The following is a 27,738-nucleotide window of genomic DNA, read 5'->3' as shown; positions in this document are numbered from 1 at the left end:
GTAAGTGATGAATTAAGCACATAAAAACTATAAAAATCAAGAAATAAAATGGAAGAAGAAGTTAGAGGGAGAGGAGAGAAAGTATTGAAGAGAGAGAAAATGAATAGATGAAATGAACATTACATTACATATAAAAAAAAAGAACATTACATGTAAATGAGGCTTCATAAAAAAAAAACATTACACATAAATAAAAGAACATTAAATTTGTCCCAGTGTTCTTTTATTTATATGTAATGTAAATCACATGGTACACCCCCATCTACCATACTATTTTCGTTCCGATACAACCTCAAACATTAAATCACTGTTTTTTAATCTCTAATGGGTGAATATCATGTAACTTGATCACCCATAAGGCCATTAATATTATCCTGCATAAAAATGAACTAGCATTATCTAGAGAGTTGAGATAACAGCCTTAGAACCGATTTCCGAGGATTATCAACGGAGGCATTGTTAGTCGAAAATTGAGCTCGAAGTTGTTCAATCGCCTTCTCATTTACTTGAAAGGCCTTGGTAAGCACCTCATCCAAGATAGGTGTTCCAAACACACCGTCGGCGATATTGATACGTCCAGGATTTTGGCTACCAAATGTTGCAATTGCTAAAGCGTCCGTCTCATCAAGATTTAGTTGAAAGTGTAACAAACCTTGTGGAAAAACAATTATGTCACCTTTTTTAGTACCGTGTCATAAAGTTTGTTCTTAGTGGTCACGAAACCAGCATATAGGGTGCCCTCTAGCACGGCGAATATCTCCGAGCCAAGAGGGTGAACATGAGGAGTGTTTAGACCATACGGTCCGAAATCTACTCGACCAATGGACACCCCTAGCGTGTTAACGGCTGCGAAATTGTTGATATCGATTAGCGTGGCCTTTGCTCCTTGAGTGTTGTTTGTTCTCCAGGTTTGTCAAACCCTTTGTACACGAAATCGTTCGTTGTTACCAAATCCTCGTTCTTACAGTACTTCCCGTTCACATACACTGTACAGAGTAGAAGATTGATCAAAAGTTAATTAAATTACATAGATTAAGATCAAGTAGTAAGAAATTAGAATAATGTAATTATTTATGTGAGCTTACTAAACATCACCTGGAATCGGGATAGAAGCTTTAACCACTTGAGAAAATTTTGTGTGGTAAGCTGAAAGCACCACATTATACATGTTCCATGTTATAACGCAAAACTAAATTAATTAAGGAGAGGAATGTTCTACCTCCAGAATTTAAGTCATGACGATGAGCCTCGACACAAAAATCTTGAAGGGGAGAAGGATCGGAGGCATTCGCTACGTAAAATTGAGTAGCAATGCTCATTGCAAAGGCCATGAACAAAGCTACAGTGGCCCAATTATAACCAGCTCTTCTATTAATCTTCTACATAGACGACTAAACTAGTAAAGATTTTAGTAGATAATATGTAACACTTTAAGCAAAAAACTGATTAAGAGATACCGAAATAAATTGAAAAAAAGTGATTGAAAAATTTAAGCAAAAAACTGGTTGCAGATGTTGATGGAGGTGAACTACTGAACTGAGGGAGATCTAAGAGAGTAAGAGGAAAGAGAGGAGAGAGAAGATAGAGAATCAGATAAGGAGGGAGATCTAATGTTGATGATAGAGAAGAGGAGAGAGAAAGAGAGGCGGGTTGGGGGGTGTCAGTCAAACTTTAGGGTTTGGTATATATAGTGGGGTCTCAAACTTTAGGGTTTGGTATTATTAATGAGTAACTTCTTCGGGATCGGATATCCAAACAAAGAAAAGTCTGGTCTGAATTCAGGCACGGCCCGCCCGAATCACAAATCCATGAAAACCATTTATTATTAGTCCTTCAAATTTAGAATCCCAAGTTGTCATTTCGGCCAGTTACAAATTCTCGGATGCTATAATTTTTTGATAGATACTGTAATTTTAAAGACCATAATTTACAAGCTACCCTACAATTACACATTCTTGTGCCCAAGAACAAAACAATAGTTAATTAATGAATTGATATTGACATCTAAGAAATATGGACTTAAATTCAATTTTATGCGTGTACAATACAAGTATAATTGTATACATTTACTGTCATATAGTTTTATATATATATTGGGCAAAGCTTGGTCTAGTGAGAAGGTTTGTAACTCCCAACCATGAGGTTGTTGGATCAAATAAACCCCACTAGAGGCACTTTTTCCCTTACCCTCCCCCATCCACCCACCCACTCTCAAAGTGCTTAGCCCGCTAATCTAGGCTGGGATGACCTGTGAGAGATTCCGACTCGGTAGGACCCTTCTTTTTACCAACCAAAATATATATATATATTTCGGCCCACAATTAAAATGATCCATTCAATTAAGTAATTAATATTGGGCTAATACACAACCTTAGTATCAAGTGTATGTGGGCTTAGTCTTATATGTGTAGAGACCATCAAGTCCTTTTCAAAACATGATGGACAATTTAGGGAGTCGATATAAATAGACGTCTAGGGTTATGGTCCATAGTAATACATATTACATATTTATTGTATTTTTCAAATATATTCCACCACCCTAGTGTATGTATATGCTAGAAGACACATAATCAAGAAGTGGATTCAATCAAATCATTATGAAATTAGGTAGTCTTTCCTAAAATTATGTATACCAGTTACCAAGTAATTTAATATGAAGATAAGAGTATTTATATCAAATTAAAGTATTTTTAGGTAGAAGAGAAAAAATTGTTTACAAACATTAGTATTATTATATAGTGTAATGTACGTGGACCATGTACTGTGGTGGGGTAAAAGGTGATAAAAGTGAAAATTTTCTTTACCGTAAAAGGAATAAAGCAAAAGTAGGAAAAAAAAAATATAAAGATCGAACATTTAAATCGAAAAGTAGGAAATACAAAAAAAGAGAAAAAGAACAGATGGATCGCGGATTAGCTAAATTTGTGTTTTGATTTTGCCATTTTAAAATTAAAATTATAATTTTTATATATTGGCATGTTATTATTTTACCAATAATTTTGAATATGATGCATTAGTATTCTTAATATAGAAGCTTTTGTTCTTAATAATTGTAGAAATGATTAAAGAATTTATATCTAAACTAAAGACAAATCCTTTAGAATGGCCTTTAGCAGTTCAGCCAAATATGAAATGCTACGTACGTATATTAAATGAGACAAACGAACTCAGTGCAAAATTAATTAGGTTTACGATCAAATACTTCACATATAATGTAGTTGGAGGAGAACATGCATGCATGGTCCATGATGGAGGTAAGATAACCATAATTCGTTTCACAATCAATTCAAGTCGTACGGAGTTACAATTAATACTCCGAACAACCTTGCCATGCATGCATGCATGCTTGTTATTTATTACTTCGTAGAATTTTACCATGTATTTCACCTTTCTTATTATAATTTCCTCATTGTCGGTAACTGCTACTCGTACATGATAAATACTACCTCCGTTTTTTATTACAACAACTTTTCTGTGTGGCAAGAGATTACTATTTAGAGGGTACTTGTAGAGGTTACTTACTCAGTCGGTTAGCGCATTTTCTATGTGAGAGTAACCTCTAACCGATCGAGTAACCCTTGAATAAGTAATCCTTGAATAAGTAACCCCTATAATTTACCCTTGACCAAACGAGTAACCCCTAAATAAGTAACTCCTGACCAAACGAGTAACCCCTCAATAAGTAACCCCTACAAGTAACCACTACAAGAAATTAGCTGGATTCCGACGGAATTTTTCCGTCAGAAACATCGGAAAATCCGTCGGAATACGGCCTTCTGACGGAATTCCGTCGGAAGCAGTCTGTTGCAATACCCTTTGTAGGAAATTCGACGTTTTCCGAGGGAATTCCGTCGGAAGCCACTTTTTCGACGGAATCCATTCGGTCGGAGCTGGTTTTGACTTTAAACGGAATTCCGTCGCAATTTTCCGACGAAATTTTCCGTCGGAGTTGGAGAGGATTCCGACGGAAACTTTCGTCGGAAGAGGTATATTCCGACGGAAAAGTCAATAAAAAAAAACGCCTCCACCAGCCCCACCAGCCCCCGTACCACCTTAACCCACCTCCCTACCTTAACCCACCTCAGCAGACCCACCCACCTACCACCTCACTCGACACACCCACCCAAACGACCCATCCAGCACCACCCACCCAGACGACCCACCCAGCACCCAGACCAGAGCACCACCTAACCCTAACCAAACGGTACCCACCCAGACCCACCACCCCCACCCATCACCACGCCCACCCACCCAGACCACGCCCACCCCCACCCACCACCACGCCCACCAAGACCACCCCACCCCCACCCAGACCCTAACCCACTATACTAACCCACAAACCTAGAAAATCGAAAACCCAGGAAATCGAAAACCCAGAAAATCGAACCCCCACCCAGAATTAAAAAAAAAAAAAAACCGAAAAAAAATCATAACAAAATGAGAGGAGAGGAAAATTGAGTTCGTCGATTTGAACAAATCTAATATACAGAAAAATTGAATATATACAAATAAAAAAAATCAGATCTAACCCACAAATTGAAGAACAAAATCCCGAAAAAAAAAACAAAAACATATACAAATCTAATATCAAAATCTGAAAAAAAAAAAAAACCAAAAAAATTACAAAAAAATGTTCTTCAAATTCCGGTGAAACCACGGATGCTATTTTGTTCTTCAAAAAGTTCTTCAAGTTCTTCAAAAATTTCAAAACTCGTATGGTGAGCTTGAGTGGTTTTGCTTCAGAGAATTTGCGAGAAGAGGAAAGAGGGAGACATCAGGCGGAGTTAGAAGAAGAGAGGAGAGAGAAATGAGAAGAAGGAGAAAGGAAAGAAAAGAAGGAGAAAGGTGATGGAGAAAGGAAAGAGAAACAGAAAAGAAGAAGGAGAAGAGAGAAGAGAGAAGGAGCAAAGAGGCGGAGAGAATAGAGAGGAGAGAGAAATGAGAAATAAAAGGGGAGGGGGGAATCCGGGATTTTAGGGTTTTTTTTTTTAATTACATTCAAACGGAATATTCCGTGGAAATATTAATTTTCCGACGGAATATACCGTCGGAAATTTCCAACAGATTTTAATTCCGGCGGAAATTTTATGTTTCGACAGAAAAATCCATCGGAACTTTCCGACGGATTTAATTTCCGCCGGAAAACTAATATTCTGATGGAATATTCCGCCGGAAAGCCCATAAATTCCGACGCATTTTTATTCCGTAGGGAATCCGTCGGAAAATTCTGACGGAATATACAGGATTTCCGACGGAAATAGGCCTATTTCTTGTAGTGAACCCTTGATTAAACGAGTAACCCCTTCACTAGTAAAAAATATAATGAGCACCGGTTATTAAAAATCGGTGCGGAAAAAAACAAGGCGGGAGTTGATTAAAGAGTAATCGCACCGGTTCAAACAGTTACGGTGCGAACTTGAGTTAATAGCACCGGTTCGAACCGATACAAATGTTAAAGAAAAAAAACCGCCCCTCTATTTTCTTTCTCTTTCCTCGATCTCTCGTTCTTTCACTCTCTCTTCTCTCTCCTCTCTCCTCAACTAGATCTCCCACTTCTCTCTCTCTTTCCGCTCTCCACCGTGCCGCCGTCCATTCCACCTAGCCATAGCACTCTCCTCTTAGCTATCTGTCTTTCTATCCATCCCACCTCACATTCACTCTCCTCTCAGCTCTCTTTCTCTCCCTTTCATTTACCCTTGTACTAAGCTAACCATTGCGGCGACGATGGTGACGGGTCTATTTCTTCACCGGTGCCGTATCTTTGCAGTAGTGGCGGATCTCTTCACGAAGGTATGTGCTCTTCGATTTGAAATCTAGGGTTTCTGATTTTTATTTACTTTTTTTTTTATGATTAATGATGAACAATTGAAATTTTATTTGAATTTCATGGTGAGATGATAGGGCGTCTGATTTATCTATTTATTTTTTTATTTTTTTTGTGATTATGGTGACGGGGGTCGATGCTTTGATTTCTCCTCTTTCTTCACTGCGTTCCGTCGCCTCATTGTCAGTCGTCTCCAAATCCCCTCTTTCTCGTGATGAACAGGAGCCCAGATCTACCCCTTGTTTGATTTGAAGGTTAATTTTTTTATTTGGTTGAGATTTGGTTGTTCTGATTTGAAATTAGGGTATTGTTTGATTGTGCAGTGGTTATAGTGATGAATATGCGATTTTTGATTGTTTTGGTTGTATTGATGATTTTGCTGCTCGGATTAGTTGTGGTTATGCTGTGATGAGCTCGATGACATGGTGAACATGTTATTAATTGATTGATTTTTTTTTCTTTGGGGGTACTCTATATTTTTGGAGTGGGTGAAATTAATTTGAAATTATATAGAGTTGGTGGATTGATTGGTATGATAATTGATTGCTCTTTGTTCTTGGTGTGTTATTTGAGGTTTTGTGTATTAGGATTAATTTTTAGAGTTGCTCTTTGTTTCCTTTGCTTTAGTTCCTATTTTAGTTTTCTTGTTTAGTTTCTGGAATTATATAGAGTTGGTTTGATTGTGAGTTTGATTATTGTTTATGCTATTTGTATGATTAGAGTGTGAATGATAAGAAGGAGCAATGGGTGATTATTCACTTCCTAAATTGTCCCAAATTTTATTTTTCCATACCCTAAACCCATAAACTAATTATTTAAGGAGCAATCCAAAAACCTTCGCCTGAAGAATAAGGGTTGATGACAACTTTAAAACGGGTATATAGTCGAGGATTTTCCATTTGTATGCCTTTTACTGCAATCTTTAGCAGTAGTTGTTACATTTCTTTTTCCTATGTTTGAATTTATATTGGTTCATCTCCAATGTTTTGTGTGCTACAAATAAGCAATTCATTGGTTACATCATGGAACCAACCAATAAAGTAACTCGGTCATGGGTTTTGTTAAAACATTATTTTTTGGATGTGTATGTATGTAGTTACAGGTAGGGGTGGCAAACGGATCAGGTCAGGTCGGGTTTGTGTTCGGGTTTCGGGTCAGCTAACCCCCAACCTGAACCTGATCCATTTAAGTTTTCGGGTTGAAAACCCGAACCTGATATTTTCAGGTACGGGTCAACCCGAAAACGACTTGATTTGACCTGATTTTTTTATTTTTTTTTTAATTTTTTTTTTACCTGAATAACCTGATTTTTTAGCCTGATTTTGAGTTTTTGACTACTTAACAGTTAATAAAACCTGATTTTATATTTTTTTTTTATTTATTTTTTTTAAACCTTATGTTTTCAAACTTAAAGTTTTCAAGAAAACCAAATAAAGTCTAGCACTCTAACAAGTCTAAATGCCTAATTGACTATTACATACCAAAACAAAGTCTTAACAAATTACAAACCACAATTAAAAAGAAATAAATGTTTTTAATTAAGCTTCATAGTCTTCAATGAGTCAAATCTCCTCCTCTTCCCCGGAAGAAAGCTGTTGAAAATGGGTGTCCATAATTACCGTAAAAAATTATAACAAAATAAAACATTTGAAACAAGAAAGAAACTGATCTAGTAGTAATTAGTAAATGACTAGTAATACAAATATACAATAATTACATTCTCAAAACTTGCAAAATATACTACAGGAATAAAGTAATAAACTACTATACAAAAATGAACAACATGAAGTATATGAAGTTAGGCTGTGAATCTGTGATTCGTTATCAGGAACAGAAATGCAACATAAAGTATATGAACAACAATATAAATTAAACCTAAAAATCAGAAATTATATGAACAAGAAAAACAATATAAATTAAAAAATTACGTGAACAACATAATAAATCAGAAATTCTATGAACAATATAAATTAGAACTAAAAATCAAAAAATAAATACATGCAAAATACCCTTTCCCGTCAAACAACAAATCAGCTACAAATCTACTTTTTCCCGTAAAAGGAAAAAAAAAACAAAAAAAAAAAAAACAAAACAAAACGAAAACAAAAACTTAACAGAAAATTACCTTTGAGCTTTGACGGCTTGAAGGAGAAGAAGATTTGAATATGGAGAACTGGAGATCGAAAAAAAAAATCGAGAATGCAGAACTTGAGATCGAAAAAAAACTGAAACAAAAACAAAAATGATTAACTAAAAATTACCTTTGAGCTATTGAGAGCTGAGAGTCTGTGACGTCTTAAGAGTTCGTTCGAGAGATGAGAATGGAGAATTTTAGGGTTTCACAGAGAATCAGAGAAATTGAGAACGAAAGACTGAAAGAGGAAAGAATGACTGAATGAAAGTCAGGAGAGAGAAAATGTGAAAAGAGTAAATAAAAACGGTTGTTTAAGTTTTAGGGTTTTTTAGTTTTCACCTTTCAATTTGGGCTTGGGCCTAATAACTTTTTTCGGGTTATAAGGTCGGGTTCGGGTTGACCCGACCTGATTTTGACCCGAAAAGAATTTCGGGTTACGTGGGTCATTTTCGGGTTGAAATTTTCAACCTTAACCTAACCCATTTAATTTCGGGTCAGGTTCGTGTCAACCCATTTAAGTTTTCGTGTCGAAATTCTCAACCCTAACCCGCTATTTTCGGGTCGGGTCAGTTTTTGCCACCCCTAGTTACAGGATGCTGGTGTAAGCATTAGCTTCTCTGCTATCAATTTGAAATTCTAATTTGCCAAACTTATTGTTGTTATATTTTATACGGTGTTGCTGTTACCTGAGATGGATGAATTTGTGCATTCATCAACCATTTGTCTTTTATAAGAGGATCCTAAGGAATTTTGCTGCCTGTCTTTTACTGGTTCCTATCCCCCCATTTTTTAGAATGGTATTCTGGAGAGAGTAAATGAAGTTCCTAATTGGTATACATACTTGTTTATAACACTACTAGAAATGGGCAAGATTTCGACGGAATAATTTTCCGACGGAATTTTGGTTTGTAGGAGAATTCCGCCGGAAAAGCTGAATAACGACGGAATTTCCCTCGGAATATTTCCGACGGATTTTTTTCCCTCTGAAACTGTAGCTTTCGACGGAAAAAAAATCCGTCAGAACTATTAAAAAAAAAAGATGAAACAACGTTCTGATTTTTCAGGAAAAAAAAAACCAGAAACACAATTCCTGGAAATGAAGAGAGAGAAATGGAGAAAGAGAAACAGGAAGAGAAAAGAAAGAGCAGGAGAGAGAAAGGGAGGAAGAGAGAAGAAAGAGGAGGAGAGAGAAAGGGAGAAAGAGGAAGAGGAGGAGAGAGAGGGAGAAAGGGGAGGCGAGAAACAGAAGGAGGGAAAGAGAAAGAGGTAGAGGAAGAAAGAGAAAGGGAGAAAGAGAAGGAGGAAGACGAAGTCGCCGGCGACTACCGCACCTCCGCCGCAACTACGCTGTCGTTCTGCATTTGTAAGTGTTGTTAATTTTAATTTTTTTTAATTAAATTTTTTGGGAAACCCTAAGCTAACTATCACCCCTTTTTTCAACAGCCACCTCCGGCATTCCACCACAACCGCCGGCCGGTGTCCGCCGCCCCTCGTGACTCCAAGGCCTCCTGCCGTTTTGCAACCCCGGTAATACTCGCGGCCTTGTTTTGTTTTTTTTTTTTTTAATAAAAATTAAAGCATAAACCCTAATTAAGTTTTAATTTTAATTATTTGTAGGAGTTGTAAAGTTACTTGGTTTGAATGTCAATAAAAGTGCAGATCTACAGGTTAGAGACTTTGTAAACCCTAAAATTCTTAGTTTAATTTATATTCTTTTTTTAGTGATTAATTGTAATGTATTTATATATATGTTAGCTTAATACTGTTTTTAGTGTAGTGTATACAATTTGTTGTGTTTATATTTTAATATGTTAATATTTGAAATGAATGTGCTGTATTATGATATGTTAGTTTAGTTACTTAAGTTTAATTTTTAATTGTTGTATTATAATATGTTAGTTTAGTTTGGTTTAGTTTAGTTTAATATAATAATGTATGTTAGTTTAGTTTAGTTTAGTTTAATATAGTGTATGTTAGTTTATGTAGTTTAACATTTTGTTTGATATAATGTTTAATATAATATTTAATAATTGTGCTTATTTATTTGTTTAGTTTAGTTTAATTGTGATATATATTTGTTTAGTATAATGCATGTGTCCTTTACTTTATATATTTTGTAAATGAATCATTTGCATAATCATTTGCCTAGATACCCGTTCAAGGCATACACATTAGGAGTATGTCTTGAATAGTCCCCGGTTGGGACTGTCCTTGTACGCTTATTCTCACTTAGGTGGTGAATGTATACCTTGTTATTGATTCTATGGAAAATCCTGCCTTTTCATTTCTCTATAATGTTCTCTGGGTACATATGTAGGTGTCTTTAATCGCCTACATCGTGTATTTGGAGAACTGTAGGGAAATGCTGGTGGATTTTCCATAGAATTGAAAACTTGGCTTACATTCACTAGTGAGATTAAGCGTACAAGGATGGGTTAGGTTGGAGTGATAAGGACCCTTTGGAAGCATTTCAAATCTCATTTTCATTTCTGTAACAGTTTGATGGATAATGACTCATAGGAAATATGATTTATGACTAATGTGATTATACATATGCGTGAGTTGTGTAGAAGTTGTAATCATGAAACAAACAGAACGTAGCTGGATGTATGAAAGGAAGGTTGGGCAAAGTATTAATCCAGAGTATGTGAAAGGGGTTGATGAATTCATTCAATACGTCAAAGATAATCCCGAGAGTAGTAACCCGAATGAAGTTAGGTGTCCATGTGCTAAATGTAAGAACAAACGGCTTTGGGATCCGGATACGGTTAAACTTCATTTGTTTCGCGCGGGTTTTATACCTTATTACTATGAGTGGATGTGTCGCGGGGAAGGGTTTCCGAGCGTTCCTGAACGGCGGTCCAATGAATATCGTGAAATGGTTTCCAATGCTTTTGGTCATAGTCAGGATCAAAGGCATTCCGAGTAGGCTAGTTTTTCATCAGAGGAGGAGCCTAATGCATAAGCTAAGCATTTTCTGGGTTTGTTGAAGGCTTCTGAAAGGCCATTATACGAAGGGAGTTCGTTGTCTGTGTTAGAAATGGCCGCTAGAATCACTAGTCTAAAGTGCGAGTATAATCTGGCCCATAGATGTGTTGATGGGTTAGTTTCTTTGCTCTGTGAAGCAATTCCTAACAACAACCATATGGCCGACACATTCTATGAGGTGAAGAAGGTTGTGAAGGGCTTGGAATTGCCTCATGAAAGGATTCACGCATGCCCGAAAGGATGTATGTTGTTTTGGAAGGATGATGCTCAGTTGTCTACTTATAGGGCGTATGGCAGCGACCGATACAAGCAGACTTCCAAGGGTAGCCTAGTTCCTTTGAACGTTTTGTTTTATTTCCCGATCACACCCAGGTTGCAAAGGCTCTTTACAACTAAGAACATTTCGGAGGAAATGACATGGCATTCGAAAAATCCTCGAGTTCAAGGCACAATGGCACACCCTAGTGATTGTGAGGCTTGGAAACACCTCGATAGTTGCTTTCCAGAGTTTGCCTCCAAGCCTCGTAATGTTCAGCTTGGGTTGTGTACAGATGGTTTTGCTCCTCATGGCAAGTTTGGGGGACAATATTCTTGCTGGCATGTCATTTTGACCCCTTATAACCTGCCTCCCTCAATGTGTATGAAAAGACAATTTATGTTCCTTTCCTTACTCGTTCCTGGTCCTAAAAACCCTAAGGGCAACTTGGATGTGTACATGCAACCGTTGGTAGAGGAGTTGAAACAGTTATGGGAAGTTGGCGCGCATACGTATGATATTTCGATGAAAAAGAATTTCAATCTCCGAGCAGCCATCCTATGGATCGTTAGTGACTTCCCGGCTTATGGTATGTTGTCCGGTTGGGCCACATCTGGTAAGAAAGCCTGTCCATATTGCATGGAGAAAAACAAAGCATTTTGGCTCGATCATGGTTGTAAGGTTTCTTGGTTTGATTGTCACCGCCAGTCCTTTCGACAAATCACCCTTTTCGGAAAAGTAGAACTGCATTATGCAAAAACAAGGTCGAAAAGGGTGCACCTCCACAAATTATGTCAGGAGAGGAGCTGTGGGAATGTGTGAAAGACCTTCCGAAGGCTATAGATGGGCCCGAGTCACTTCAACGCCTCAAAAAAGAAAAGAAGGGGTGGTTCAAGCAAAGCATACTGTGGGAGCTTCCATATTGAAAGCATCTGCTTATTCGTCACAACCTAGATGTCATGCACATTGAAAAAAACTTCTTTGATCAGTTAATTCACACTGTAATGGATGTGAAAAAGCATACGTGTGACACGCCATCCGCTCGAAATGACATTGCCAAATATTATAAACGTCCGCAGCTTCATCTTCAGGAGGATGTTAGAGGAAAAGAGTTCATGCCTAGGGCTCCATTCGCTCTTGACATGGCTCAGAGAAAAGTTTTGTGTGAGTGGGTTAAACAGCTGCGATTTCCCGATGGTTACGCCTCCAATTTGAGCAGAAGCGTTGACATGCAAGCATGTAAGCTACACGGAATGAAAAGCCATGACTGTCACGTGTTCATGGAGAGGTTGTTGCCTACTGCTATGAGGGAATTGCTTCCTCTCCATATTTGGAATGCAATCACAGAGATCAGCCAATTCTTTTGCGATTTGTGTTGCTATACAACATACAACATCAGTTAGTGACATGGAGCAATTGGAGAAAAACATACCTGAGATCCTGTGCAAACTTGAGAAGATCTTCCCCCCTGCACTCTTTAACTCTATGGAGCATTTACCTATTCATTTTCCATACGAGGGGAAGTTATGTGGTCTTGTTCAGTATAGATGGATGTATCCGTTCGAAAGGTAAATCAAAGATCCATCCACATCCTATTTCTTACATCAGATTCAATATCATGTCGTGTTTATCTATTTAATTTCATAACTATGATTGCAGGTTCCTCAATCATTTGAAATGAAAGATTGGGAACAAGGCTCGAGTTGAAGGGCCCATATACAATGCTTATCTCACTGAAGAGATACAAAACTTCTGCTCCAATTACTTTCAGTCGACAGTTGACACTAAAACACGAGATCTCGGTCGAAATGTGAATCCCGACGTCGACTCCACATTGAACGACGCTGAAATACCAAAGTTGTTCAAGGAGGATAGTGGTCGTGTGTCAAATGAGGGTAAAACTCGGTTCTTAGATGACAAAGAACTCGAGTGCGCTCATTTGTTCGTGTTACAAAACACCGGCATTCTCGGTGAATACGAAAGGTGTAGTATGTTTAGGAATGAAGTGTGTTCAAAGCTATTAAATACTAAAATCATTACAATGTTGACTTACATTTTTATTGGCCTCGTAGGAAATTCGAGGACTACATTCTTAGTACTCGACCTTATCTGCGTAGAGAAGAAGTAATGGAGAAATGTGAAGCTGAATTTTCTGATTGGTTTCATCGCAAGGTGATGTAAACTGTACTGTCTAACCGTTACATAAGTACGATTTTCTATTCCTTGCTATTCAATGTACTCAATTACGAAAGTGTGACGGTTGAATTCAACACGTTGATAGGTTGTTGAAGAGGAACCAAATTCGGATGTGCTGCGAGCGTTGAGCATGCGCCCTTTCAAGCGTGTTCGAACTTGGAAGCAGATTTTTGTCGGTGGCTTTAATTTCCATACACATGCCCACGACAAGCAAAAATCTACGATGAATTATGGCGTGTGTGTATCGGGTGAGGATGGTGGAGAGTACTTCGGCATTTTAGACGACATTATTGAACAGGTCTACACTGGTCCCGAAAAGCAGTACAAGACTATTTTGTTTAAGTGTAGTTGGATGGATTGTGTTAGGGGCATGAACATACATGAACAGTACAAGCTTGTCGAAGTGAATTACACTAAGAAATACCCGAAGTACGACCCCTTTGTTTTACCTTACCAAGTGACTCAAGTGTACTACGCATCATACCCTAGCCTGAAACGGGATCGAGCACAATGGTGGGCAGTTTTTAAAACACAAGCAAGATCAGTGGTTGATGCTCCGGTGGACTTAGAGGTTTTAAAGGCACCATCCCCACAAGTACATGCAACGCTTTGCCCACTTAATGATATTCCAGACTATATCGTAGAAGATGATGATGAAGATGATGACGATGGATTTGTTATCTCAAGCGATGAAGACGATGAATCTAGCATCAACTCTAGTGATAGTGACGAGGATGATGATATCGATGTATTATTAGATGATAGTAGTGATGATTCCAGTAGTGACAGTAGTGATGACATTAATTAATAGGAGAATATGTTACTCTCCTTCGTTGAATTTGCTTGTTATTGTAAAATCGCAAATTGACTTGGTTTTATAATAAATCATTACATTTACGCTGAAATTTAATTATAATGTACTGCACTTGTAACTTATAATATGTTGCCATGTTATTAACAATTATTTAAGGTGATCATGGCGGGCGGTAAAGACAGAGGTAAACGGGCAATGGTGGTCGACTCCTCCGATGAGGACATGGCGGATGCAGAGGCACACGATTTGGGTGCGACTGAGGAGCCCCCTTCCAGCCCATCACAGGCACAGACACAGCAGCGTTCACAGTTGCCGGTATTAGACCCTACTGTGCTCTGGTACGTACACTCTTAACCTATAATTAACCTCTAACAAGTCTTATATTACTATTTATTGATGATCATCTAACTTTGTGGTTTCGTCTTATAATTTAGGTTCGACGACAACAGGGTGAGGGATTCGGTCTACGACACGCTAATTGGGTACCACCGAGCGCCTTGGAGGAATTACGGAGAGGTGGATGAAGCAACGAAGCAGCACCGGTGGAACTTATTCTACGTAAGCTATTTTAGACTTAACGAATACATGTTTTATGAAAAGTATGAGATGAAGTTGAGTATATGACTTCTAAATTTTATCATTTGCAGAAAGAATTCACATGGGCACTTGAATTGGCCGAGGATGTGAAGCACACTTTTGAAAAGAAGCTTGCTACTCGGCTACGTGACATGTTATACACAGTCACGCACAAGATGAGGGGCGCAAAGCCAGCCTGGCTCATTGAGGACGTCCACAAGAAAATGATGGATATTGTTGTCGCCGATCCAACTTACAAGAAGAGGTCGGCCCAAAACAAGAAGAACAGGAGGTGCGGTTCAATGGAAAATGCGGTTGAAGCTACCCACTTTCAGGGTTCGATGTCGGCTGTACAACATGCTAAACGGATGGTAGGTTTGATGAATATGCAAGTAAAGTGTTTAGAGAATTGTGTCTTATAATTTAAAAGTGCGCTAACAAATTAAGTTTATCATTTTGTGCATGTATAAACAAAGGCGACGAAGAATCAAGGCCAGCTCCTAACAGCTCATGAGCTGTTCTGGAAGACGCACTTCAAGAAAGTGCCTGGGAAAGGAAAAGTACCAGCCAACACCAAAGCACAACATATTGCGGTAATAACTTCAATAACACATTGGATTTCAACTAGTTATGACCGATTTCATGAATTACTTTCCAAATCGTTCCAAATCTGGTTTTTTGGTGATTAAAAGACATGTACACATTAGAATACCTATAATAGACATGTTTAGAGAAAGAAATAGTTCATTTGGTCAAATATGTAGAAAATGGGCAAAAAATAGGTCACATAGGCCATATTTGGTTGAATTTGGCTCCAAATGCGTCCCAAAGCTTAAGGACTTGTTTTTTTTTTTGTGATTTCAAGGCATGTACACCTCCTAATACCTATAATAGACATTTTTAGAGAAATAAATAGTTCATTTGGTCAAATATGGAGAAAATGGGCAAAAAATAGGTCACATAGGCCATATTTGGTTCAATTTGGCTCCAAATGCGTCCCAAAGCTTAGGGACTTGTTTTTTTTTGTGTGATTTCAACGCATGTACCCCTTAGAATACCTATAATAGACATTTTTAGAGAAATAAATAGTTCATTTGGTCAAATATATAGAAAATGGGCAAAGAATAGGTCATATTGGCCATAGTTGGTTTAATTTGGCTCCAAATGCGTCCCAAAGCATAGGGACTTGTTTTTTTTTGTGATTTCAAGGCATGTACACCTCCTCATACCTATAATAGACATGTTTAGAGAAATAAATAGTTCATTTCGTCAAATATGTAGAAAATGGGCAAAAAATAGGTCACATATGCCATATTTGGTTCAATTTGGCTCCAAATGCGTCCCAAAGCTTAGGGACTTGTCTTTTTTTTTTTTTTGTGATTTCAAGGAATGTACACCTCCTCATACCTATAATAGACATGTTTAGAGAAAGAAAAAGTTCATTTCGTCAAATATGTAGAAACTGGGCAAAAAATAGGTCACATAGGCCATATTTGGTTCAATTTGGCTCCAAAATGCGTCCCAAAGCTTAGGGACTTGTTTTTTTTTGGTGATTTCAAGGTATGTACCCCTTAGAATACCTATAATAGACATTTTTAGAGAAATAAATAGTTAATTTGGTCAAATATGTAGAAAATGGGCAAAGAATAGGTTATATTGGCCATAGTTGGTTTAATTTGGCTCCAAATGCGTCCCAAACCTTAGGGACTTGTTTTTTTTTTTTTGTGATTTCAAGGCATTTACACCTATTTATACCTAAAATAGACATGTTTAGTGAAATAAATATTTCATTTGGTCAAATATGTAGAAAATGGGCAAAAAATAGGTCACATAGGCCATATTTGGTTCAATTTGGCTCCAAATGCGTCCCAAAGCTTAGAGACTTGTTTTTTTTGTGATTTAAAGGCATGTACACCACTTAATACCTATAATAGACATTTTTAGAGAAAGAAATAGTTCATTTGGTCAAATATGTATAAAATGGGCAAAAAATAGGTCACATAGGCCATATTTGGTTCAATTTGGCTCCAAATGCATCCCAAAGCTTAGGGACTTGTTTTTTTTTGGTGATTTCAGGGCATTTACCCCTTAGAATACCTACAATATATATGTTTAGAGAAAGAAATAGTTCATTTGGTCAACAATGTAGAAAACGGGCAAAGAATAGGTCACATAGGCCATATTTGGTTCAATTTGGCTCCAAATGCGTCCCAAAGCTTAGGGACTTGTTTTTTCTGGTGATTTCAAGGCATGTACCCCTTATAATACCTATAATATACATGTTTAGATAAAGAAACAATTCATTTGGTCAACAATGTAGAAAATGGGCAAAGAATAGGTCACATAGGCCATATTTGGTTCAATTTGGCTCCAAATGCGTCCCAAACCTTAGGGATTTGTTTTTTTTTTTGGTGATTTCAAGGAATGTACCCCTTATAATACCTATAATATACATGTTTAGATAAAGAAATAGTTCATTTGGTCAACAATGTAGAAAATGGGCAAAGAATAGGTCACATAGGCCATATTTGGTTCGATTTGGCTCCAAATGCGTCCCAAACCTTAGGGACTTGTTTTTTTGGTGATTTCAAGGCATGTACCCATTATAATACCTATAATAGACATTTTTAGAGAAAGAAATAGTTCATTTGGTCAAATATGTAGAAAATGGGCCAAAAATAGGTCGCATAGGCCATATTTGGTTCAATTTGGCTCCAAATGCGTCCCAAAGCTTAGGGACTTGTTTTTTTTTTTTTTTTTGTGATTTCAAGGCATTTACACCTCCTCATACCTATAATAGACATGTTTAGAGAAAGAAATAGTTCATTTGGTCAAATATGTATAAAATGGGCAAAAAATAGGTCACATAGGCCATATTTGGTTCAATTTGGCTCCAAATGCGTCCCAAACCTTAGGGACTTGTTGTTTTTTTGTGATTACAAGACATGTACCCCTTGAATACCTATAATAGACATGTTTAGAGAAAGAAATAGGTCATTTTTTCAAAAATGTAGAAAATGGGCAAAGAATAGGTCATATAGGCAATACTTGGATGAATTTGGTTCTGAAAGCTTATTTTAACTAACATCTGTGTGCACCTGTTCATACATGTATATTGAAGGAGGCCTACCAGAAGAAAGTTGAAGAAGCCAGCACCCAAGGGATTCGGAAAAGTCCAAATGAGTTGTACTGGGAGACTATAGGTGGTCGCAACAAGAAGGGTCGTGTCAAGAAACTTAGCCAAGGTGCAGAGCTGTATTACGGCAAGAAGGGTCAAGGTTCTAAGTCTTCCCAGCAGTACACGCCTTCCATTCTTTCCCAGATGCAGGATCAAGTGGAACAGAGGGTGGAGCAGAGGGTGGAGGAGAGGGTGCAAGCTCTTCGGAGTGAAATGGCAGTCGAGATGGCAACTCAGTTGGCCGAAATTGAAAGGAGAAACCAAGTACGAAAAGATAATGGCTCGATTCTCCAGCAACGACACATGTTCCACCATTCCACATTTGAGAAGAGACCCCTCGAACGACCCGGGTAGCGGCGGTGCAGGTCAGGGTACTCCGGCTGCGACTTAGAATTTGTGTATATATTATGTACATATATTTAAATTAGTATTATTTTGTATACACACAATGTATACATTATTATTATATATAAATATATAAAAATATTTTCGTAATTGAATCAAAAATTCAGATTTGTCTTAAAATAGGTGCAGGAGATATAGGTTTCCAAAAGTGGTAAATCCAAATTAAATAGATTAATTTGCTACATTAACAGGACCGTTCCGACGGAATTTGTCGTCGAAATTTCTCTTCTTCCGATTCCGTTGGAAGATATAACTTTTCAACGGAATTCAGTTCGTCGGAATTTTGCGACGGAATTACGTTTAAAGTCAAATTCAGCTCCGACAGACGGAATTCCATCGAAATTTCCGTCGGAATAATGTCTTCCGACGGAATTTCCCTCGGAAAATGTCTAATTTCCTACAATTTGTTTCGCGACAGAACTGTTCCGACGGAATTCCGTCGTAACGCCTTATTCCGACGGAATTCCGTCGGAAGGCCTTATTCCGACGGATTTTCCTATGTTTCCGACGGATTATTTCCGTCGAAATTAAGCTGTTTTCTTGTAGTGTAATTTGTTTCAAAAAGTTTCAAAGTTACATGGCTGATGTAGGTAGCTTTGTCTGCTATTTAGAAACCTTATGCTTCTTTGATTGATCATACGGTAACGTGCCATTGATTATATATCTGCGTCCTTTCCTTCTCCACACATGTAACCTGTTAAGACTTAAGAGTATCTAGCTTCTTTTTTATGAGGAAATGAATTACAACACCCTTAGAAACTAAACTGAACATACAACAGAATAATGCTAAATTATTCCTTTAATTTATTTGAACTACAGAAAGCCAAGCACAAAGGAATACAGTACATACAACCCTAGATTAATCCAAACCACACAAATTACGCGAAGTAAAATCATATTTTTTTTTTTTTTGGAAACCAAGTAAAATCATATATCTTGATAAGAAGATTATTTGTGATTTAGAGCCAGCTACCATAAATCTTGATTATATTACGTACGAAATTAATTTAATTTTAATAAATTAATTAGTACGAAGAATCCTCAGCCAAATAATCTTGAGCCAAAAGCTTAAGAATAGATCTTCCGGTGTTGGTTGATAAGTTCTTACTCATAAACTGAGCTCGAAGTCGTTCAATCACGGTCTCATCCACTTGAAAACCTTTGGTAAGAACATCACCCAAAATACGCGGCCTTGTTCCAAACACACCATCAGCAATGTTTACTCGGCCAGGGTTTTGGCTTCCAAAAGAGGCAACGGCAAAAGCTTTTGTTCTACCAAGATTTAGTTGAAAGTGAATTAGACCTTGAGGGAAAACAATCATGTCGCCCTTTCTAAATATTTGTCTTATGTCAGTTATATGTGATATTATTGTCAAGTGGATTCTATTGTTTCTTTTTTTTGTAACTGAAAGGATCACAATGGTAATGGAATGAACACAATAATACTCTAGAAAGGGGGGGGGGGAGGGGGGGTTGAATAGAGTATGGGCGTTTTTCGCAAAACTGAAAATGTCAAGGTCTTGAAATTAATTTCTAGACGGAATAAACTAATTTCAGACTTAAAGTCAAGGCTTTGAAAACAATTGATACAGCGAAGCTGATTGCTAATCAGAATGTTAGATGTGTTTGTTTGAATTTAGCAAATGATCAGTTTAAGCAACACAAAAATAAGTGCAAGAACAGAAAGTAAAGCACACAAGAAAATTGTTACGAAGTTCAACACAAAGGCCTACGTCTCCGCCTAGGGTTGTCCAACCCGTAGGATTTTAAACCAACTTTTATTTCTTTCCTTAGAGTTCTAAAGCACCCTAGAAGATCTCACTATTTTCTCTCCGCAGCACCCCAGCTACACCTTAGACACTCAATTCCCAGAAATAAAAGCTAACTCACTTTTACTATACTTTGAGTATTATAAATTTACTCTAAGTATATCACTCTTTTGATATATACTTTTTCCACTCTTAGATACACTTTTCTTTTCTCTCAATCTAATCACACAATAAGGTATTAAAGAACTTAGAGAGAAAATATTTAACACTCTTGCTATAGTGTATGAAGCTTGATAATTCTTGAGTGTTCTTGTTCTACGTTGTTGTTCTTGTCGTTATTATTTCTTCAGCATATCTTGACGCTATTTATAAGGCTTCAAGACTGATTTCAAACGTTGTAGATTTGATTTCAAACCTTTGAAAAACACCAACCGAATTCCTTTAATCTTGCTTCTTCAACAACCTTCGGCTATTTGAAATTTGAACGTTGCTAGCTGTTTGTTTCTGTTTCAACGTTTATCTTTGAATATATCCTTGAATAAATTTCCAGCCTTATCCTGTGCAACAGCAAGACTAACAACTTCCTTGAAACAAGGTTAGGTAATACAGGATAAATTTATTCAAAATATAATCTGAAAAATTAAATAGATAAGAAATATAATTATGAAATATTATTAACAAACTCAATCATATCATATAGATAAATAATCAAAACAGAAGATTAATTTGTTAGAGATAAAATGATCAGAATAATTATCACATATATTTATGCAAAATAATATAATCATCCAAACTAACAAATCCAATCTATCATGCGTATTGGGCTTTAAAAAATAAACCAATTCGTACAGTCCAATGCAACATAATATATTAATATATGTTTTGACTTCCATCATAAACTTAAATTAAAATATCATCAAGGTGGAGCCTTCAGTAACAATAGCAACAAAAGAGTGATACTATACACTCGTACACATTAACCAATAGAAATTTGTAGGACTTTAAAACATGAAATAAAATAAAATAGCATCAACATTTTATTTGATTCCAATACAACCTCAAACATTAAATCACTGTTTTTTAATCTCTAATGGGTGAATATCATGTAACTTGATCACCCATAAGGCCATTAATATTATCCTGCATAAAAATGAACTAGCATTATCTAGAGAGTTGAGATAACAGCCTTAGAACCGATTTCCGAGGATTATCAACGGAGGCATTGTTAGTCGAAAATTGAGCTCGAAGTTGTTCAATCGCCTTCTCATTTACTTGAAAGGCCTTGGTAAGCACCTCATCCAAGATAGGTGTTCCAAACACACCGTCGGCGATATTGATACGTCCAGGATTCTGGCTACCAAATGTTGCAATTGCTAAAGCGTCCGTCTCATCAAGATTTAGTTGAAAGTGTAACAAACCTTGTGGAAAAACAATTATGTCACCTTTTTTTAGTACCGTGTCATAAAGTTTGTTCTTAGTGGTCACGAAACCAGCATATAGGGTGCCCTCTAGCACGGCGAATATCTCCGAGCCAAGAGGGTGAAAATGAGGAGTGTTTAGACCATACGGTCCGAAATCTACTCGAGCAATGGACACCCCTAGTGTGTTAACGGCTGCGAATTTGTTGATATCGATTAGCGTGGCCTTTGCTCCTTGAGTGTTGTTTGTGTCTCCAGGTTTGTCAAACCCTTTGTACACGAAATCGTTGGTTGTTACCAAATCCTCGTTCTTACAGTACTTCCCGTTCACATACACTGTACGAGTAGAAGATTGATCAAAAGTTAATTAAATTACATAGATTAAGATCAATTAGTAAGAAATTAGAATAATGTATATATTTATGTGAGCTTACTAAGCAGAGAATAAGGTTTTTTGGAATCGATCCCAGGATCACCTGGAATCGGGATGAAAATTTTAACCACTTGAGCTATCCCTCACTATTAGAAAATAAGGTAATATGAATATATGATCAATCCTAGAGTTCCTTATGTTATTGGTTACTGTACATCACATGACAACGTGACCCCTTAATATCTTTTTCATATCACGAAATACTTATAATTTTAAAATTGTTAAAATTTTGTGTGGTGGGCTGAAAGCACCACATTATACATGTTCCATGTTATATAACGCAAAAATAAATTAATTAGGGAGAGGAATGTTTTACCTCCAGAATTTAAGTCATGATGATGAGCCTCGACACAAAAATCTTGAAGGGGAGAAGGATCGGAGGCATTCGCTACGTAAAATTGAGTAGCAATGCTCATTGCAAAGGCCGTGAACAAAGCTACAATGGCCCAATTATAGCCAGCTCTTCTATTAATCTTCTCCATAGACGATAAACTAGTAAAGATTTTAGTAGATAATATGTAACACTTTTTGATTGTTTTTTTTAACTCTTTATTTATGTAGGTGATAACTTGCCTATATATAGCAACAACAAAAAAAAGAAGTGAAGTAAATCAAGAACCATACATTTTCTATTGGACGAACATATGGGGACCCTTAGCAATTGAGTTGTGTTTGATATTTTTGAATATATAGTATCTTAACACAAATATCGTTTTTCAAATCATGTCGTCGTCATCGTCATCACCACATCACAAAGGCATTGTACAAGTAAAATAAAACTAGGCCCTCCAATCAAAATAATTGACCGGATCTGACCCATTCACGGATTTATTTATAGATGTATGGTTCCTAATTATTCTCACTGGGACAAGAATGTTCTCTAGATATTACCTAAATAAATGTAAATATTTCGATACGAGTAGGTTTTAAACAGATAGTTAACCGGACTTGAATTGTAATAGAGAATGGGTAATAGTAGAAATTGATACGAGAAGTTCTACGTACTTGTAAATAATCGTGCATAATTTGATTATGGATTCATGGGCAAAAGAATAAAGTTTAGTAATATAATGGGGACACATCGATGGTTTTAGGAAAAAACGAAAAGCAGCAATCTTGAATAACTAACGAGTGTAATCCTTTTTCCTGCCACTAATCTTCAATTTTTCCTACTAGCACTAATTTTTACCATGACAAATTAAAGTGATCATGTAAAAAAAAAAAAATAAAAAAAAAATAAAAAAAAAAAAATAAAACCGTTTGAAGTGCTGAATAGCGTTCGAGTAATATCGTTTCGAGGTCCTAACCAAAATTTTGGCCTTATGCAGTTGCGTTAGGCTTCATTGCTTAATAATTGGCCCTGGTATAAATAATAAGAAGTATAAACTTCATCTGTTTTCGTTTAGTTGCAATGTAATCCTTTTTATAAAGTTACAAAATAATTGCAAAATTACTTAATTTGGCAAATGATGCTCCCTATCTTAGTACTCCTACTCTCATCACATCATGGGTCTTTCTTTTTATCTCTCTCTTCTCCTAAATTATACGGAATACCACACATCCCCTCCACGCTGCAATTATATTAAAAGAGAATAGAGAAGAAGTATATTATCTACAAAAAATAATTTGAGATGAATAGAATAACAAAGACTGTGAAAAGATGTAAATGTTGTGAGGAAATAGGTGGAAGTAAGTAAGAAGGATTTGCAAAAATTAAAATAAAGTAGATATGTTAAGAACAATATAAAACAAATCAAAAAAAATTAATAAGAACATAATAAATAAAATAGAGGAAGTATTATTCTATGCACAACAAGGGTTCGAAACCCTTTTTCATCATTTTGTTGATATATAATTGACTTGTCCTTTATTCGAAGCATACACACATACAAAGTTACGTGCAATTACAGGTTACAAATCACTGATATATACTAAACGTAAATTAAAACATAATTATAATGACATATTGACATTATATTTTTTTAGGAAATGACACATACATTGACATTATTGTGATAGTCCATTCAATCCTTTAATCATAAACCGTGTGTAAAAGGATTGTAGAAAGGCAAATTTGAAGTCCGAGGTGGAAGGTTTACGTGTCTGCGCAAGAAGAAGGAGCTAGTGCGTCCGAACAAAGGCAATGTTTGGGCAAAAACAATCCATGCGCGTTCGTGCATGGTAACTACTGTGCGCCCACGCACTAGATCTTGGATGCCCCATTTTTGCCACGTGTTTTGTTCTCTATCGTTCAATGTTTTTGATTAGATCCGTTTTAGTCATGTCAGCTACTTGTGCTTTGCCTTGGGGAGTAATCAAAGGGTTTTAATAGGGCTCTTATGTTGTAAAAGAACCATTGAGTTTTAGGTTTCATTAAGCCAATTAAGCCATTTGAGACTCCTTGTATACATATACCTCTTATTTTCTTCATCAAAGTGATAAAACGCTCTCGAATTGAAGTCCCCACCTGTGAAGTAGATAGGTTTAGTTGAACCACGTAATCCTTGTGTATTTTTAATTTGTTTATCTTCTTTATTACTTTCTCATCAATTATATATTTATTCATTGACCTTGTTCCACACAAATTAAATACAACACCGCATTTTTCATATCAACATAAATTATAAGTAATACCGTACGTGATGAGGTCTTTGATTGATTCATCTTAAATTCTTCATTAATTTTTCCATATCCCTAATTGTAATTTTTTTTTTAAAAAAAAATATTTTCAAATATATAATTATAGAATTGACATTTGAAATCATGCATTTGGCTAAAGATATATGTCAATTAAAATGAAACGGAAACTGCATGTATGACAATAATGACATTATTGTAATAGTCCTTTATTTATTCCATCCTTTAAAACATAGTGCAACGTACAGTCGTACACAATCACATACAAGAAACATGCATAAATTAATTAAAGCCTAACGACATAGTAGTCGTTTATTCAAACCATTACACATACTTCGTACAACTCACATAAATTCATCAGCAGTGTGACATAGTAATCCTTAATTCTTTCAAACCTTAGCTTACTTAGATTTGAGATAACATCTCAAGTAGCATTGATCTTGCGGTGTCGATTGATACGTGCTTACTACTCGAAAATTGCGACCGAAGTTGGTCAATCACTGTTCTATTCACTTGAAAAGCCTTAGTAAGAACATCATCTATAATTTTTGGCGTTGTACCAAAGACACCATTAGCAACATTAATTCTTCCCGGGTTTTGGCTACCAAAAGCCGCGATAGCAAAAGCTGTAGTGTTACGAAGATTGAGTTGAAAGTGGATAAGACTCTGAGGGAACACGATCAAGTCACCCTCATTCATAATAGTGTCATAGAGCTTGTAATCGGTGGTCACAAAACCGGCGTAGAGAGTTCCCTTCATGACCACGAATGCTTGTGAGGCACGAGGGTGTAGATGAGGGGTGTTTAAGCCAAAGGGTGCAAAGTCTACACGAGCTATGGCTACACCGAGTGTGTTAAGTCCAGGAAATCGATCAACGTTTACTAGTGTAGCTTCGGCTCCTTGAGGGTTGTCAATAACCGAAGTCCTGTTAAAACCTTTGTACAAGAAATCGTTGATTGTCACCCTCTTTGGGTTCTTGCAAAACTTCCCATTCACGAACACTGCATAAGAAAAAATAAATAACATAAATAAATCAAACCTTTGTCATATTGCTTTTTATGTTTTAGTGCAACATTTTGTGTTTTACACTTAACAACGGACAACTTATTCTATTGATGTCCTCCTTGTGAACAAATCATGAAAAAATAGTTAAAGAAGTGAAAAATGTAAAAGTCCATACACTATGGCTAAAATAACATAATATATTAGTAGACCAACTCAGCTAAAAAGATTAAATAAAGTCTCAAGATTAATTTTATACAACCAGAAAGTTAAAATGGTGGTTAGAATTATAGGATTGATTTTATACTCTATCAATAACGAATAATTAGAGGCCTAGATAGATTATCAACATACAAGATGTAAGTAAACAGACCTCCAGAATGAGGGTCGTCAACACCCACACAAAAATCCTGAAGGGGAGCAGGATCAGATGCGTTAGTAGTAGTAAAGCTCAATGTTGCAAGTAACGTAAATATAGCTGCAATAACACACATTGTAATTTTCTTCTCCATTTAACTTAGCTAACAAGAAATTACTTATCACTATTATTTTTAATACAATAAAAAAGATTTGTTTATTATAGAAGTTTGTGTGATGAGATTATGAGATGAGGGTAGCGGCTAAATGGCCTATTTATAGCCCAAAATCTAGCGCAATAGTATTATAGTAGATCAAGTGAACAAATGTCAACTCGTGCATTTATAGTCTTCCTTACGTATACAAATTTGATGAACACAAATTCTCCGAAAAGATGGGTGTACGTTAATTTATTGTAAAACGAGTTATGTTATGTTAAAAGTACTTTTTTTTTTTTGAACAACGGAACAAACAACCCTTAATTCAGTAAATCAAGATCCGCCAAAGTTCGAAGACTTTGGGGGAAAGAGCTAGTACAAATGCGAGCCGAGTTCATAACGGTATCCCATCTTGCAACTAAATGGGCTACCGTATTACCCGATCTCTTAATGTGGTTGCATTTGAACCTATTTAGGGAATTACAAATTTTTGCAATATCATCAAAAAACAAAAAAATCGGAGCTGCTCCACCCTTTTGCTGTCTAATCTCACGCACCACATTTATGGCATCACACTCGAGCACCACCTCCATATACCCCAGACTTCTCGCCACAACCATCCCAAAAAGAGCCGCCGCCGCTTCAGCCATCGCAGGGTCCCAGCAGCACTCCTGTCTTTTAACGGCAGCAGCCAGTAGCCCACCATTTGAATCCCGTATCACAGCACCTAATCCCACCCCTGCATCTCCAAAAATGGCAGCATCCACATTCACCTTGACGTAGGAGCCCGTAGGAGGCACCCAACAGCTCACAGAGATTCCACCAGCCATAGAACTCCGTCCCCCAATCTTGGTATTATATACGCCATACTCCTCACAAAAAGACACAAAGCCTGTAGCCACCGAAACCCCTGTCATTCCTGCTCCCTCACCAAAAACTTCCTTATTTCTGCAAAACCACGCTGCCCATGTCAGAGCTGCAAACACTCTCAGTTGAGCCCTTTCGAGTTTGCCTGCTATCCATATAAACATGTCACGAAAATTAGAGACAGGGGAATTTTCAAGCAGTTCTCCAAAGTTACTATGAGCCCATATATGGAGGCTATGTTTACATTTAAACAATGCATGTAAAATAGTCTCCTCATCTGCTCCACAGACCCCGCACCTCTTCGACTCCCTAACATGTCTATTGTACAATACCTCCATGACACCCAGGGATCCCTTACAAGCCCGACATATAAAATGGCTCAACTTAGGTGGACCACACAGTCCCCAAACCACCTTCCATAACTCACCTTCATTCCCTCCATAATATAATTCCCACGTCCTCTGGTGTCCTAGTCTCCCAAGCCAATAGGCTGAGCGTACTGTGAAGATGCCATCAGAAACAGGCCACCAATATCTACGGTCTTTGACCCAATTGGCAGAAAGTGGGATATTGTATATCGCCTTGCGATCAGCCTCCTCAAAGTGTGCGTCAATCAGCTTCCTATTCCAGCACCCATTTTCGAAGTCAATCAGCTCCACTACTCTCAGGTTCGGATCACTATCCTGCCTCTTTGTTGGGACAGTAATATTTCCGCTTCCTGGTAAC

General features: G+C 36.9%; 2 protein-coding genes and 1 pseudogene across 2 annotated transcripts; all 3 read right to left on the bottom strand.

The window, feature by feature from the left end:
• Positions 1–290: 290 nt before the first annotated feature.
• On the bottom strand, positions 291–1,784 carry LOC110723236 (annotated as a pseudogene).
• Positions 1,785–19,269: 17,485 nt separating this feature from the next.
• LOC110723300 (putative germin-like protein 2-1) lies at positions 19,270–22,561 on the bottom strand. The gene is made up of 3 exons (XM_021902650.1): positions 22,308–22,561; positions 21,559–21,894; positions 19,270–19,674 (listed from the first exon to the last, which is right to left on the bottom strand). Exons 1-3 carry the CDS (start codon positions 22,471–22,473, stop codon positions 19,397–19,399), a joined length of 780 nt encoding a protein of 259 aa, XP_021758342.1. The 5' UTR covers positions 22,474–22,561; the 3' UTR covers positions 19,270–19,396.
• Positions 22,562–24,794: 2,233 nt separating this feature from the next.
• LOC110723297 (putative germin-like protein 2-1) lies at positions 24,795–26,216 on the bottom strand. Its single transcript, XM_021902645.1, has 2 exons — positions 26,004–26,216; positions 24,795–25,629 (listed from the first exon to the last, which is right to left on the bottom strand). The coding sequence occupies exons 1-2, from the start codon at positions 26,140–26,142 to the stop codon at positions 25,034–25,036; spliced, it is 735 nt and encodes a 244-aa protein (XP_021758337.1). The 5' UTR covers positions 26,143–26,216; the 3' UTR covers positions 24,795–25,033.
• Positions 26,217–27,738: the final 1,522 nt, after the last annotated feature.

The sequence above is a fragment of the Chenopodium quinoa genome, unplaced genomic scaffold, assembly GCF_001683475.1.
Source record: "Chenopodium quinoa cultivar QQ74 unplaced genomic scaffold, ASM168347v1, whole genome shotgun sequence".
Taxonomy (NCBI): Eukaryota; Viridiplantae; Streptophyta; class Magnoliopsida; order Caryophyllales; family Amaranthaceae; genus Chenopodium; species Chenopodium quinoa.
The sequence above is the reverse complement of the archived record's forward strand: the minus strand, read 5'-3'. Positions and strand labels throughout refer to the sequence as shown.

Bases quoted from the DNA above. Each gene is read 5' to 3' on its own strand.
- LOC110723300 (XM_021902650.1), bottom strand. From the start codon at position 22,473: ATGGAGAAGATTAATAGAAGAGCTGGCTATAATTGGGCCATTGTAGCT. The intron at 21,895-22,307 runs GTAAAACATTCC...CTACTCGTACAG, and splicing joins TCATGACTTAAATTCTGGAG to TGTATGTGAACGGGAAGTAC. The intron at 19,675-21,558 runs GTTTGTTACACT...TTTTCCCTCAAG, and splicing joins CATAATTGTTTTTCCACAAG to GTCTAATTCACTTTCAACTA.
- LOC110723297 (XM_021902645.1), bottom strand. From the start codon at position 26,142: ATGGAGAAGAAAATTACAATGTGTGTTATTGCAGCTATATTTACGTTA. The intron at 25,630-26,003 runs GTCTGTTTACTT...TTTCTTATGCAG, and splicing joins TGACGACCCTCATTCTGGAG to TGTTCGTGAATGGGAAGTTT.